At 52.5% G+C, this 12,741-nt stretch overlaps 1 protein-coding gene across 1 annotated transcript; it reads left to right on the forward strand.

Annotated features, from left to right (window-relative positions):
- The first annotated feature begins 188 nt into the window (after positions 1–188).
- On the forward strand, positions 189–8,193 carry Trib1 (tribbles pseudokinase 1). Its single transcript, XM_020166393.2, has 3 exons — positions 189–1,204; positions 3,160–3,452; positions 5,793–8,193. The coding sequence occupies exons 1-3, from the start codon at positions 845–847 to the stop codon at positions 6,256–6,258; spliced, it is 1,119 nt and encodes a 372-aa protein (XP_020021982.1). The 5' UTR covers positions 189–844; the 3' UTR covers positions 6,259–8,193.
- The last annotated feature ends 4,548 nt before the right edge of the window (positions 8,194–12,741 follow it).

Raw genomic sequence — 12,741 nt, forward strand, 5'->3', positions numbered from 1 at the left:
ACGGCCCCGGACGCACCACCTGCGCCCGAGCGCGCGCCGCCCCGAGCATCCCCAGCCCTCCGGCCACCCCCTCTCCCCAACCTCCAACTTCACGACCCCTCCCCCAGTCTCCTCCCTCCGCTCCGGTGGCTGCGAGCCCCGCGGCGCGGCCGGAGTCGTCGCAGCCACCTCATTGCACAACCCGGCTTCCCAACTGTTTACACAGCCCGGCCTGTGAGTGTGTGTGTATACAGCGTGAGTCACCGGGAGGCGGAGGAGGTGGAGGAAAAGGAGGAGGAGTACCCTGGCCGGGATCAGTGCGGCGCACACACTCACTCGCTCACACTCACTCACTCTCTCCGAGCGCGTCGCGCTCGCTCACACGCCGGGAGCCCAGGAGCGCGCAGGACCCGGAGCGCCGCGGAAAAGTTGCTCCGGCTTTTGCTCGCGACTAATTGCTTTGGGAAGTGCATTTGCTCCGTGGCTCCTCCGAGCCTGTGGAATCCTGTCCTCGCCGCTCTGGAGGCGGGCAACGCCGGCCGCTTTCGCCCCCGGGACTGTCGGCAGCCTCGGTAACAATAGCTGCGGCTGCCCCCAGCGAGGCTCCCCGAACTGGTGCCAGCGGGGGTCCGGGGACCCTAGCCGGCCTCCGCCCCCCGGACGCCCAGCCAGCGTGGTCCCCGCGAGCAACACTCACGCCAAGGAGCGGCTCCCGCTTTGCCCCTCCTGGGGGCCGAGCCAAACCCGGGTTGCAAACTCCATCCAGCCGGCTGGAAGAAGTCGCAGTGCCAGCGCCAAGCCCGAAGTCCCTCCCTGCGCGGATCCGGGGACTTACAAAGCCGGGGCCGCTCGGGCCAGGGACACGATGAGGGTTGGTCCTGTGCGCTCTGCCATGAGCGGCGCCTCGCAGCCCCGCGGTCCGGCCCTACTGTTCCCAGCTGTCCGGGGCACCCCGGCCAAACGCCTGCTGGACGCGGACGACCCCGCAGCCGTGGCGGCCAAGTGCCCGCGCCTCTCCGAGTGCTCGAGTCCCCCAGACTACCTCAGCCCCCCCGGCTCGCCTTGCAGCCCTCAGCCCCTGCCCGCCGCCCCGGGAACCGGCGGCGGCTGCGGGAGCGTACCGGGGCCCAGCCGCATCGCCGACTACCTGCTGCTGCCCTTGGCCGAGCGCGAGCATGTGTCCCGGGCGCTGTGCATCCACACCGGCCGCGAACTGCGCTGCAAGGTAGGCGACCCGGGGCCGGGACCCGATGGGGGTCGGGCGAGCGGGGCGGGGTGGTCGGCAAAGATGCTTGGGCTTCTACCCGCCGCGATCGAGGTGCCGACGCATGGGTTTGGGGCAGGGCGGATGAGTGGGTTGAGTCCCATAAAGGCGGCATTGGCGCAGCTTCGCTCTTTTTGGAGATTGAGGGGTTCGTGTGGAGGGACATAATGGGGGCTCGGCTGTTCAGAGGAAGCGCAGTGCTCAATTGGCTTTATCTCCACGTTCCTTTCGTTGGCGCTCAATTTAGCTAGCGCGTGGCGTTCCATATAAGTTGTGGAATTGCAATGGATTCCAGGCCATGCCATTGCCCTTCTCTCATCCCCCCCTCCCCCGTGTCCTGGAAGGACGCCCTGCAGTGGGCGCCTCCTCGGGGCTCCGACGGCTGGCAGCTCTCTGCCGGAACTTCACGGTCCCCCGCCTCGGTTTGTAGGTAGTCAGACCCGGTCGGGTTCCTGCCCAGGGGATTCGGACTGGGACGAGAACGCCGCCCTCCCAAGGGAGCAGTCGGAGGTGCTCTTCCAGCCCGGGCAGGGACATTGGGCCGGCGTGTTGGAAAGCTCACGCCGGCTGGGGACAATCGCTTTCATTCACTTTATTTCTCCGGCCAGCGATTTTCATTGAACCTAAGAGACCCCATTCGGGAGGAGGAAGCACACTAGGAACAGAATCCGCGGGGTGTCCCGCAGCGCACGTACGCGCGCATCGCTCGCACTGTCTGCTCTTCGCGACCCTGGGGACACCCGCGTCTCGGGCACACGCAGAACCCCCCAGGCTGCTCTATTTCATCCCCCTCCAGTTTAAGTTGCTCCTGGGTTTCCTGCAACTCACCTGACCCCCCCCACCCCCCTTGGCTTACTGCTGCCACCTACTGTTCACCAGTGAAATTTCAAATGCACGATCAAGCCCAGTTTAAAGGGGAAAAATCTTTTCTTCTCGGTGCGGGGCTGAGAACAATTTTGGGAGAAGCATGTGTGTCCTGGGGTGGGAGGGGCGGAAGGAGAGGGCAGCAGAAGGATTTTTCTGCTTGATGCCAGAGCAACCACCTCAGAGGTGGGGTGGGTCTGGTCATTGTGCAACCCCTTCCAGTTCCTCTGAGCAGATAATAGCTGAATCCAGATGGTGACAGCCCATGTGTCACCATTTCCAGTTGAGTGTAGGATATGAGTAACCGAACTGAACAAAAGGCCCTTAAAGAGACCAGCCGGCGTCTTAGAGGACATGCTGCCCATTCTGGGGGCGGGGTGGCTGGGCTGTGGGGGGATAAACAAACAAATGAGAAAAGACCATTCAGAAGGTTCATCCTCTCCTGGGAGAATGTGACTCCCGACTGGGCTGCTTACACCTGAGTCACAAGTGTAGGCAAGTTGCTTAAGGCTGCGTTGTCACAGTCTCTCCTTCCAAGTCATCCCTTCCTTCTGACTAATGACAGCTCTGCGTGTTTGTGGCCCCTGCGCCATGGCGGCTGCAGACTCAACATGTTCCTCACCCTCTCTAGGCCGAGCCCTTCCGATCTGCAGGACACACGTGCATACCAGGGACTACTTTTCAGCCCTGTGGATGCTGGGGCTCCCTTCCCTCAGACACTCAGCCTCAGCCCTGTGTCTATGGACAAGGAAAGGGAGAGGGGAGCTGGGGCTTAGCTCCAAGGGGCTGGTTGCTCTAGCAGAGCATGAGTTTTGTGAAGGATAACCTTTGTGGGTTTGCTAGACCGAGACCCTAGGGGGGACTGGTTTTAAGGGTGCAAGGCCCAACTGGGGCCACATAAATTGGTGGCAGAGATAAGGGAAATGAATGGGGCTGCTGGCATCCCAAGGCCAAGCAAAGCTTGACAACTTTAGCCCACCTCCCTGAAGGATTTGCTCGGGAGGCAGCCCCTGTTTTTCTAGCCTCCTAAACGCACTACTTTCTCTTTGCAGGTGTTCCCCATTAAACACTACCAGGACAAAATCAGGCCTTACATCCAGTTGCCCTCACACAGAAACATTACTGGTATCGTGGAAGTGATCCTTGGCGAAACCAAGGCTTATGTTTTCTTTGAGAAGGACTTTGGGGACATGCACTCCTACGTGCGCAGCCGGAAGAGGCTGCGGGAAGAGGAGGCTGCCAGGCTTTTCAAACAGATCGTCTCTGCTGTTGCCCATTGCCACCAGTCAGCCATTGTGCTGGGGGACCTGAAGCTTAGGAAATTCGTCTTCTCCACGGAGGAGAGGTGAGCGGCTGCCACAGCTCCTCCTGTGGCCTTTTGGAACCAAAACGAAGGTACAGGTTGTGCAGTTAGGTGCCAAACAAACCCAAGAGTTCCTCAGTTTTCCCAGATTTAATGTATAGAAGTTCTCCTGAAATATCACAGCCCAGGTTGGTTCATTCTGCATTCTTGGATGGAGTATGGGGACACCTTAGTGCTTCTGCAGATGTCACATGTTGACTGGATGCCTTCCCTCCCCCACCTCTACCCTAAGATCAGGCTTATTTCCCCTTGGGATCAGAAAGATGCATATTCTGGGGTTCAGATGTTAACCTGCCCTTCACTACCATCTCCAAGAAGCTGTCAGATCCTTACTTACACCAAGTTTCTTCGTTGTGCCTGGAGGGTATGACAGCTAGTCAGCCTGTTGAGTTTGCAGAATTCTAGCCACTCCTTCCCACTGCATCCTTGTTCCTTTTCAGGCTGGGTCCCCCATACTTTGTCCACATCCTCTGGTGACTTTAGATGCTTCCTTGGCTACATCTTCAAAAAATAGCCACACTGAATAATAAATGGCAGTTGGCTAGGATGGATTGCTAAATATGGATCTTGGCTTACCTCACAAAGGACATGACGAGCTTGATAAGAGAATAATGGGACATCGAGATTCCAGTTGGAGGTTTTAAACAAGAGAATCCAGGAAGCTGTGTGAGATAGACCAATTTTAAGAGGTGGACTGCATCCCTTGTGGAAAGTCTAATCCTGTAGAATTGCAGAGGGGGACTGAGTTATTTCGTTGTTTCTAGTCACCCAGGGCTCACCCCACCTGTGTATTTTTGCCTTTTCCCTCCAGAGCACTCTTAAAAAAGTGCTGGGTCGAATTGCCATAAAGCATGACTTTGTATCTGACCTTGCAATAATTATTGAAACATACTGATCAGCAAAGAAAAGCAAACAGTTTGCAAGAAGACATGTGCAGTTCCTGGAACTTGCTTCTTTGATATGGTGATGCATTTTTCTGAAACCTGCCTTACACACCTCCTTACGAGCTTTTGAAATCTGCATTGCACAGGCCAATGTCATGGGCACAGAGTTTGGCAACCCGGGGGTTAAGCAATGGCAGGCTGATGCTAGCCAGTAACCAGCACAGGTGCAGGGTTTTAGTACTACAGCAGCCAATGAGGGCCCGGCAGTGTGGGCTGAGTCACATTTTCCGTTTACAGAACCAATGGGTATTTTACATAACGACAGGGAGGTCATGCTGAGGACATAGTGAAGTTAGCACATGTATACTACACTCCAGGGAACAGGAAGGCAGGAAGGAAAAAAAAAAAAAAACAAAACCAAAAGCATCAGACCTTTGAGAGGAAAAGGAATTGACCTATCACTCAGTTCCAAATGTTTGCATTTAACGTCAACAAACGACCTACTGAAACAGACCTGTGTCAGAGAGACAGGGAAAGGAGGGCCACCACCAGATATTAGATGTTCCCTGTGTGGCTTTGAGGGTGGGATCCAGGAGATGCGGGTGGGTTGGTTCTGAATAAGGAGGCACCTGCATCTTCATCAAAGTGGCTTTGACCACAGACTATCGTGTTACCTGAACAGAGACCCCCATGTAGAATATATACGTGTGTGTGCATTGATCTGCCAACCCAGAGGTTCTGTGTGCCAGCGTGGGGGTTACTAGTTATTGGGAGCTGTGCAGCTCTAAAATCCACAGTCCTGTTTGCTTGTTTATGTCACCTCTCTACCCAGGCCAAATGTTCTTTGCAATTAAACACCCCAATAAAAGTAATTGACATTCCTTACAACTTTCCATCAGCCAGGACGCAGATGGACAGGACGCAGACGCCCTCTGTGTAGGCATAACTTTGGGCTCATGTTCTCTAATGCAAAGCGCGTGTCCAAGTAGCCTCACAGTCAGTGTCATGACAAGAGAGAAGACAAGCTTGTCGGGTGCTCAGGCCCTCCCAGAGGAAGGAGGATCTTCTGTTCCTCCCTGATAGCTTTTGTAGAAAATGCAACATTCCTGAGACAAGTGCCCAGTTCTGCAATGTCAAGTTCACCAATTGTGTAACCCCTATTAGGATATCTCTTCCAAGTGCTAGCATCACAAATACTATTTGGGACTTTGCATCACAACCCTCCACCCTGGGCACTGTCTTGAAACTCTGCAAACATTTATTGCAGCTTGTGAAATCTCTAACCTGGGTGCTTGAAAGCCTGTGCTTAGTAGATGAAGGGGTCAGTGACATTCCCAGGGCCTTTGCTATTGATACCTGTGGGCACTGTCACTGGGAAGGCCTTGTTTTTTCATAGCAGCTGGTCTGAAAGTAACAGCTTGGTTCCTCTCTCCTACAGAAGCCAGCTCAGACTGGAAAGTCTGGAAGACACACACATCATCAAGGGCGAAGACGATGCTTTGTCGGACAAGCACGGTTGCCCAGCTTATGTGAGCCCCGAAATTCTCAATACCACCGGGACCTACTCCGGAAAGGCAGCGGACGTTTGGAGCCTAGGGGTGATGCTCTATACCCTTTTGGTTGGACGCTACCCCTTCCATGACTCAGATCCCAGTGCCCTTTTCTCCAAAATCCGACGTGGACAGTTCTGCATTCCTGACCACATTTCCCCCAAAGCCAGGTGCCTCATTCGCAGTCTCCTGAGACGAGAGCCTTCCCAGAGACTTACTGCTCCCGAAATCCTCCTCCATCCCTGGTTCGAGTCTGTCTTGGAACCTGGGTACATCGACTCGGAAATAGGAACTTCAGACCAGATTGTCCCAGAGTATCAGGAGGACAGTGACATTAGTTCCTTCTTCTGCTGATCCCAAGAAAACCTCAGAAACCTCATAACTCTCACACATGGCATTTCTAAAGGTGGACAGGCTCTCCAGCGTGTTACCAGCCAGATAAGTGACTGCGTCAAGACTGTCACTGCAGCACTCTGCGCGTGCCCCTCTCACTGGCTGGCGTGTGTGACTTAGTGACGTGAGCAGCGTCCCCTCTGATCGGCTGCCCTGGAAAGTTGTTCCCCATCTCAGTGAACCGTCATCAAGTATTTTATCCCACTGGAGGATGCCGTGTCTCTTAAAGCTAGCCCAGAGAGTGGACATCCTGCACCACGTGCTCAAGAACACGTGATCTGGAACATTTGAATGGGAAAGGACGCAAGTCAGACAGTGATATTTTTTGGGGTAATGACCCTATTTGAACAGGGTGACAGTTTGGGCCAATAAACCTGCCATCTTGGAACTTGTCCTTGGTAGCTGGACTTGCTACCACAGTTTCTCTGATCAGAAAGTACTTTTTTGGTTTTTTTTGTTCGTTCGTTCTAACACTCATTCTTGTTCCACACTCACAGTTACCAGTGACTCTGCTCCGTTGGTTTGGAGCTCAGGACCCTGCCTGAACCCTGAACCCTGAACCCTGAACCCTGAACCCTGAATCCAGACTCTTCCCCGAGATCCAGAGAGACCTCATATGCAATAATGCCTTTCTCTTGACCTTGAAACTTGTCCCCTGCAACTATGAAGGCACTTACGGGCTAATAAGAAAGCAGCTGTTTCAGAACTGAGCAAGAGCAGAAACAGCAGTTTTTTGGTTTTTGTTTTTTGTAATAATTTGATCCCTTGGAAACTGTTAGCTAATTAAGTTCCTCTGAAATGTGCTAGTACCTATCCTTCACTTTTTCCCCACGACCATCGTCAGGGTGGAGCCTCTTGTCTGGAAGGAAGAAAGATAGGGAGACTGCCCAGCCTGCTCTCCTGGGAGCAAATGTTAGACATCTTTGGGCTTCGAAGCAAGTGAATTTTGGACAGTCTTAGAAGATGCTCAGACTAATTTCCAGAACGATCCCCCACGGAATGGCCCGCCTCTGGCATCCTGTGCGCGTCTGCGGTCCTGCGTGAAGGGCTGTTGGTGTTTCACACACGGTGTGGTTTATGAATCCACCTGTGGAGCTGGCTACTGGAGCGACAGAGAGAGCCCCAAAGACTTAAAGTCACAAGGGACGTGATCCCACTTCTTTCCTCTTGCTGCCACCGCCCCTGCGGACATCCCCCCTTCCGCTTCTTTGGCAGGTGGGACCCCAGCCCCTGCTCGAATGCTTCTGGAGACAAAAACTCACTCCCCACAAAAGATAGAGCTTCACGGAGAAACTGTAGCTTGCATTAAAAAAACAAAAACAGATCAAGTCTCAGTCCCTGTCCAGGACGGGGCTGAACTCAGTTGGTGAAACGGGTAAATGAAACATACTGTACTTGGAGAAATGGCACAAAGCCAGGCAGGCGTCTTCAAGGGCTACACCAAGGCGGACTACTAACATGCATTGCGAGAATGCTGTGTATACCTCACGTACTGTGTACTTTGTACATACGTTTTACCTTTTATACAGATGTTCGGTTTTGTCGTCGTCGTCGTCGGTTGGCTTCGACCTTTGTTTTGTTGTCTGTGTCTGTCTGAATAACCTGCGTGTCTCGAACCACGTGAACTGTGAATGATCGTTGGCGATGTCAGTGTGACAGGGCATGGGCCCCGGGGGAGGGGGAGGGAGGACGGGCCTCCCTGCAGGGACGCCCTCGAGGTTGCTCAGCTCGGCTGGCGTATCTGTGATACCTGATCCGGGTGAGGACGCTGGGCTGGCAGGGGCCTCTGCCAGGACAGCTAGAAACACTAGATCTTTCGGTATGTGTGTAGATACGTGACCAGTGAGATGCTATTGCTGACTCGTAGAGAACTTTTAATAAATCTGGTTTCATACAGAGGTGTAGTGAATTTCATCTCTAACTTTGGGGTTTTTTTTTTTGATCTCACTGTATAGCATCCAGGCTGGCCTCAAACTCTCGAACCCCCTCCCTCAGCCTCCCCAGTGCTGGGATTACAGGCATGTACCACCACGCCTGGCTGTTGACTGAATCTTTGATAGACTTGAACCTGATTACTTTTGCATTTCAGTGGGCAAATTGACTTTGGCGGGTGGGGCTTAGGTTGGGGGGTGCTGAGGGTGGGATTGGGAGTCATGAAATATTTAATGGGTGCATACATAAGTATCCTCAAGTTGTAAGAATTCCTCTGGCTTTTTTTGGGGGTCAGGGAACCTTGAGAATTTGACAAAAGCTGAAAAGCTGTGTGTACTCACAGGTCTCCAGCAGAATTCTGTCATCTCGATGGAGGTTCCTGTAGGTCCCTGAAGACCTCCTGCTGAGAACCCCCCACTTTAGACCTAATTAAAATGGGTAATGGCGCACCCCCCCCCACACCTTCTATAAGTGAAAAAATGAGAATGAAAACGAGGAAACACTGCTGTGGAAACATTGATTTGCGTCACGAAGGCAGGGAAAGAGGATATTTTTATTTAATTAGGTTTATAGCTTCCTTGTTTAGAATCTTCTTTAAACAAAGTAAATTAGCATCCAGGCCAATTCTGAAAAACATACTGTATAGTATGACATTTACAGGAAAAAAAGGACATAGAAGTTTGTAGTCCAGGGAACTCACACCCTAAGCACACTGGTATGGCCAGTGGTGAGATCTAGACAGGAAAGTAGCAGGACCATTGGCCTCCTTGTCCCTGTCCGCCCTGCCTGGTGTCTGCCACCAGGGGCAACCACTGTGGGATACATTTTTTTTTTTTAATATTATTTGTGGAGACAGGGTCTCGCTATGTAGCCCAGACCGGCCTTGAACTCAAGGTCCTCCTGCTTCATTCTCCCTAAGGCTGGGATTACAGCTGAGAGCCACCATACCCAGCTCAAAAGCTAGAATTTTATCCAAGCTAAAAGTTAGCATAAGAAGGCCAAACTCACCAGCTCTTGGGCACGTGTAGAAGTATGTAGAAGTCATAGGCAAAAGTCAGCCTGAGTCCTCTAGCACTCGGGCTGAGGTCCCCCAGGAAAGTAAACCTGTGACACTTTAGCTGGTACAACGTGGGCCACGTGACCCAGGAACTGAAAAGAAAAGGAAAAACCCATCAGAAGCCTCGTGGGAATGGCCTGGGGCAGAGCACCCAGGACACAGGATTTTAAACTCCACGATTCCCAGAGCAGTCTGAGGACATAACACCGTGCTGCCTCCCTCTCCACTGACCCACGGGCTGGGCCAGGGACAGCCATTCGGTCACACACCACATGCCATGTGACTACACTTGGTCAAGCTTTTTTCTTTTCCTCAGTGCTGGAGATGGAACCCAGGTCCTCGCACATGCCAGGCAAATGCTCTACCACTGAGATCCACCCAGCCCCCTTCTCCAAGCTTTGAATCTAAGGATCTCAAAACACTTGACAAGCAATTAAGGTGACAACACCCCCTGGAACTGTTGTTCCATGCAACAAATGGAGAGGAACATGGGTCAGGAATGGCTGGGATGACTTGTGATGCCACAAATCCAAAAATGTAATCTCTAAAGTTGGAACAAGTCTGGGGTGATTGCAACCAGATGGATTATAGAAGGTTGCAGTGAGTGACAGACCACCTTAATTTTCTCTGTGACCTCAACTTTTTTGCCATTTGAGCAAAATCACTCAAGTAGCATGTCAGTATACTTTCTGGAAGTTTTAATCTTTTGGTTGGGACTGGGGTTTGAACTCAGTGCTTTGAGCTTGCAAAGCAGGCCCGTTCTACCACTTAAGCACATCTCTGGGAAGTTTTATTTTGTGTGGTCTTTATTCATGTTATACTTTCTAGAAGCTTCTCTCCTTTTATATGTGCATCAGTTGAGTGAGTAGAAATTCAAGTATTTCCCCCATTTTATTGGTGAGAAAACTAAGGCTCAAGTGTCTTTCAGTAGCCACTCAGGAGTGTGGAGCTGGGGTATGAACACAAATACTGAGTGTTTAGCTCCATGAATGTTTTCAGAATGACCCAGTACATCAGTCAAAAAGTTAGATACATTACCAGAAATGAAGAGATCCAACATTCATTCAACAAACATGCTGTGTACCCATTGTTGCAAGACACTGCAGTGGACACATGGAAAACAGAAAACTGACACTCAGCCCTCACTTGCTGGAAGGACAGCTCAGTGAGGTCAGGGACCACAGCAATCTTGCTTTCTCTAGGACCTGACAGCACCCAGCACAATGGGAAGGTGTTCAATGCCAACATGGATGGGTGAGAGATGGGTGGGTGGGTGGATGGATAGGTCCCCTCTGGCAGCTCAGAGCCCAGTGGACCTCCAAGTCAGAAAGCCAAGAGCATAAAAGCGGAAATCCATTGAGCAGGGCCTCATCCTCGTGGAGAAGCCCCTCTCTGTATGACCTGCCTGGTCCCCTACTGCTCTTCTTTAAACAGGAGGAACACCGCTCCCTTTCTCTGGTCCCTCCAGCCACCACGTTGAGCTTCTGAGGGGCAGGCCACTGTGGCCTTTGCAGAGGGGCTGCGGGAACAGCCCCGAGCTTCCTTCCAAAGCTCGGCCTAGGTAGCACAGTTGGGTTCCTTGCCCCTTCCGCTCTGGATGAGGAAAGGCTCTGTAGCAGTGAAGTATGGAGTTAGCTCTCAACATGGCTTCGGGTGGCTGTCACCCCGCCCCCAAACAAACAGGAGCAGGAGCCCAAGTGCCATCTCCGGGAACCTCGCACCAGACTCCAGCTGGTCCTGCAGTGAGCTCAGTGGTAGTTAAGGGCTTCACGACCCTAGAAGAGGCAGAAGAGGAGGCTGTGCTCAGCCATCCCCGCTCCATGTGGCATTTCATCTTCCCTGTTAGGTGGGTGAGTCCTTCCCTTTTGTTAGATGCTGGTGCTGGGACTCAGGACTGAATTTGGTGAAGTCACACAGCTACTAAGTGGGACTGCAAACCAGGCCTGAGAGGTTTGAGATCTCTGCCCTTTCCCCCAGACCAGCACGACCACCCCTTTTTTTCGGAGCAGTCATTTTGCCAGCATTCCCCCACCCTCCCCCAGGGAGTGTGCAATAAGTTAGGTCAGTGCTAGTTTAAGCCTGTGATTTCCACCTGGTGAGATTTCTCAAGGGAGTCCTCCTGGTGTACCAAGAGTTATGCTAAATGCTTCATAGGAATTAGCAAATGACTACCTCCAGCACCCCCATGAGGTAGCAGTGTTGTCACCTGCTTTGTGTAGCTGAAGACACTGAGGCTCAGGGAGGGTAAGGGATTATCTTAAAGTCACACAGCACAGCAGTCAGTTGCAGATTCGCACACGCAGAGCCCCATTTTGATAGGTGGGAGAGGACTTTATAAAGAGTTTAGTCCTAAATGCAATGTGGTATCCTGGAACAGACAAAGGACATAAGTTGAAAAATAAAGTCCTACTTAAGTTTAGGGTGTAATTAACAGTATTGGTTGTGATAAATGTCCTACGGTGACACAAATGGTGGCATTAGAGGAAACCAGGTGGCAGTAGAGAGGAGTCTTTTGTGCTGTCTTTGCAACTTTGCAAATTTTGAATTTTGTAAATTCAAAATTATTTCAAAATAAAATGATTATTAAGAAAGATTTAGCCTGCACTTCCCTTGTTTTCAGCCAGGGGAAACCAAGGCTGAGACTGGGGAAGTCAGCACCAAGTAGCCCCAAGCTAGTCCCAACCCAGCCCCCATGCCTGCCCCGCAGCTCCAGCTTCCTGGGTGCTGGCTGGCGTGTTGTAAGTGGCTTTCTAGAATGTGCCTAGAGCCGATGAGGTGAGCACACAGGGTGCTTCCTTGGAATGTGTCAGAGCCTTTCCTGACACAGGACACAGCATTTTGAAGAATTAGCCCATAGGTCCGACCTTTGGATGGGTGACCTTGAGTGGCTCCTTCAGGCCTCACCTGGTCATGGTGCTCTGCCAGCCCCAGTCCGAGACGTTCATTCAGAGCCTTGTTGGCTGGCAGTCCTGAGCGAGGTCTGGCCCTGCCTGGAGGAAGGCACCGGGGTTGGGGGCTCCAGGGCACTCAGATGGATTTTTTCACCCAGACTCCATTGTCAGAGCCTGCTGAGGGCAGTGGGGTGAGCGAGGCCAGGTGGGGCCAGGCTCTCCGCATTCCCAGCTCCTGACTGAGGCCACTGCTGCTCACCTGGGAGCCGGAGCTGAGCAGCCTGGGGTTGAAACCCACTTCTTAAGTCCCCGTTCAGGTGACTTAGGTCCTCAAGCTAGGTTCATTTTGGAGAAATCCAGGAAGAGGGAAAGGACAGGAGTGCTACTCCCTTGTTGATGCTTGGCACCAGAATGCTTAGTGACTTGGTCAAGGTCACACGGCTGCCTGGGTGGCTTTCCTGCCTCCAATCACATCACTTCCCCTGTGCCTGGGAGGCAATGGCTGGAGCCTGAGAGACAGCCAAGGCCATCCTGGGCAAGCAGCTCTGTGGACCTGGCTTCCCT

This window comes from Castor canadensis, chromosome 3 (assembly GCF_047511655.1).
Source record: "Castor canadensis chromosome 3, mCasCan1.hap1v2, whole genome shotgun sequence".
In the NCBI taxonomy this organism is placed as follows: domain Eukaryota; kingdom Metazoa; phylum Chordata; class Mammalia; order Rodentia; family Castoridae; genus Castor; species Castor canadensis.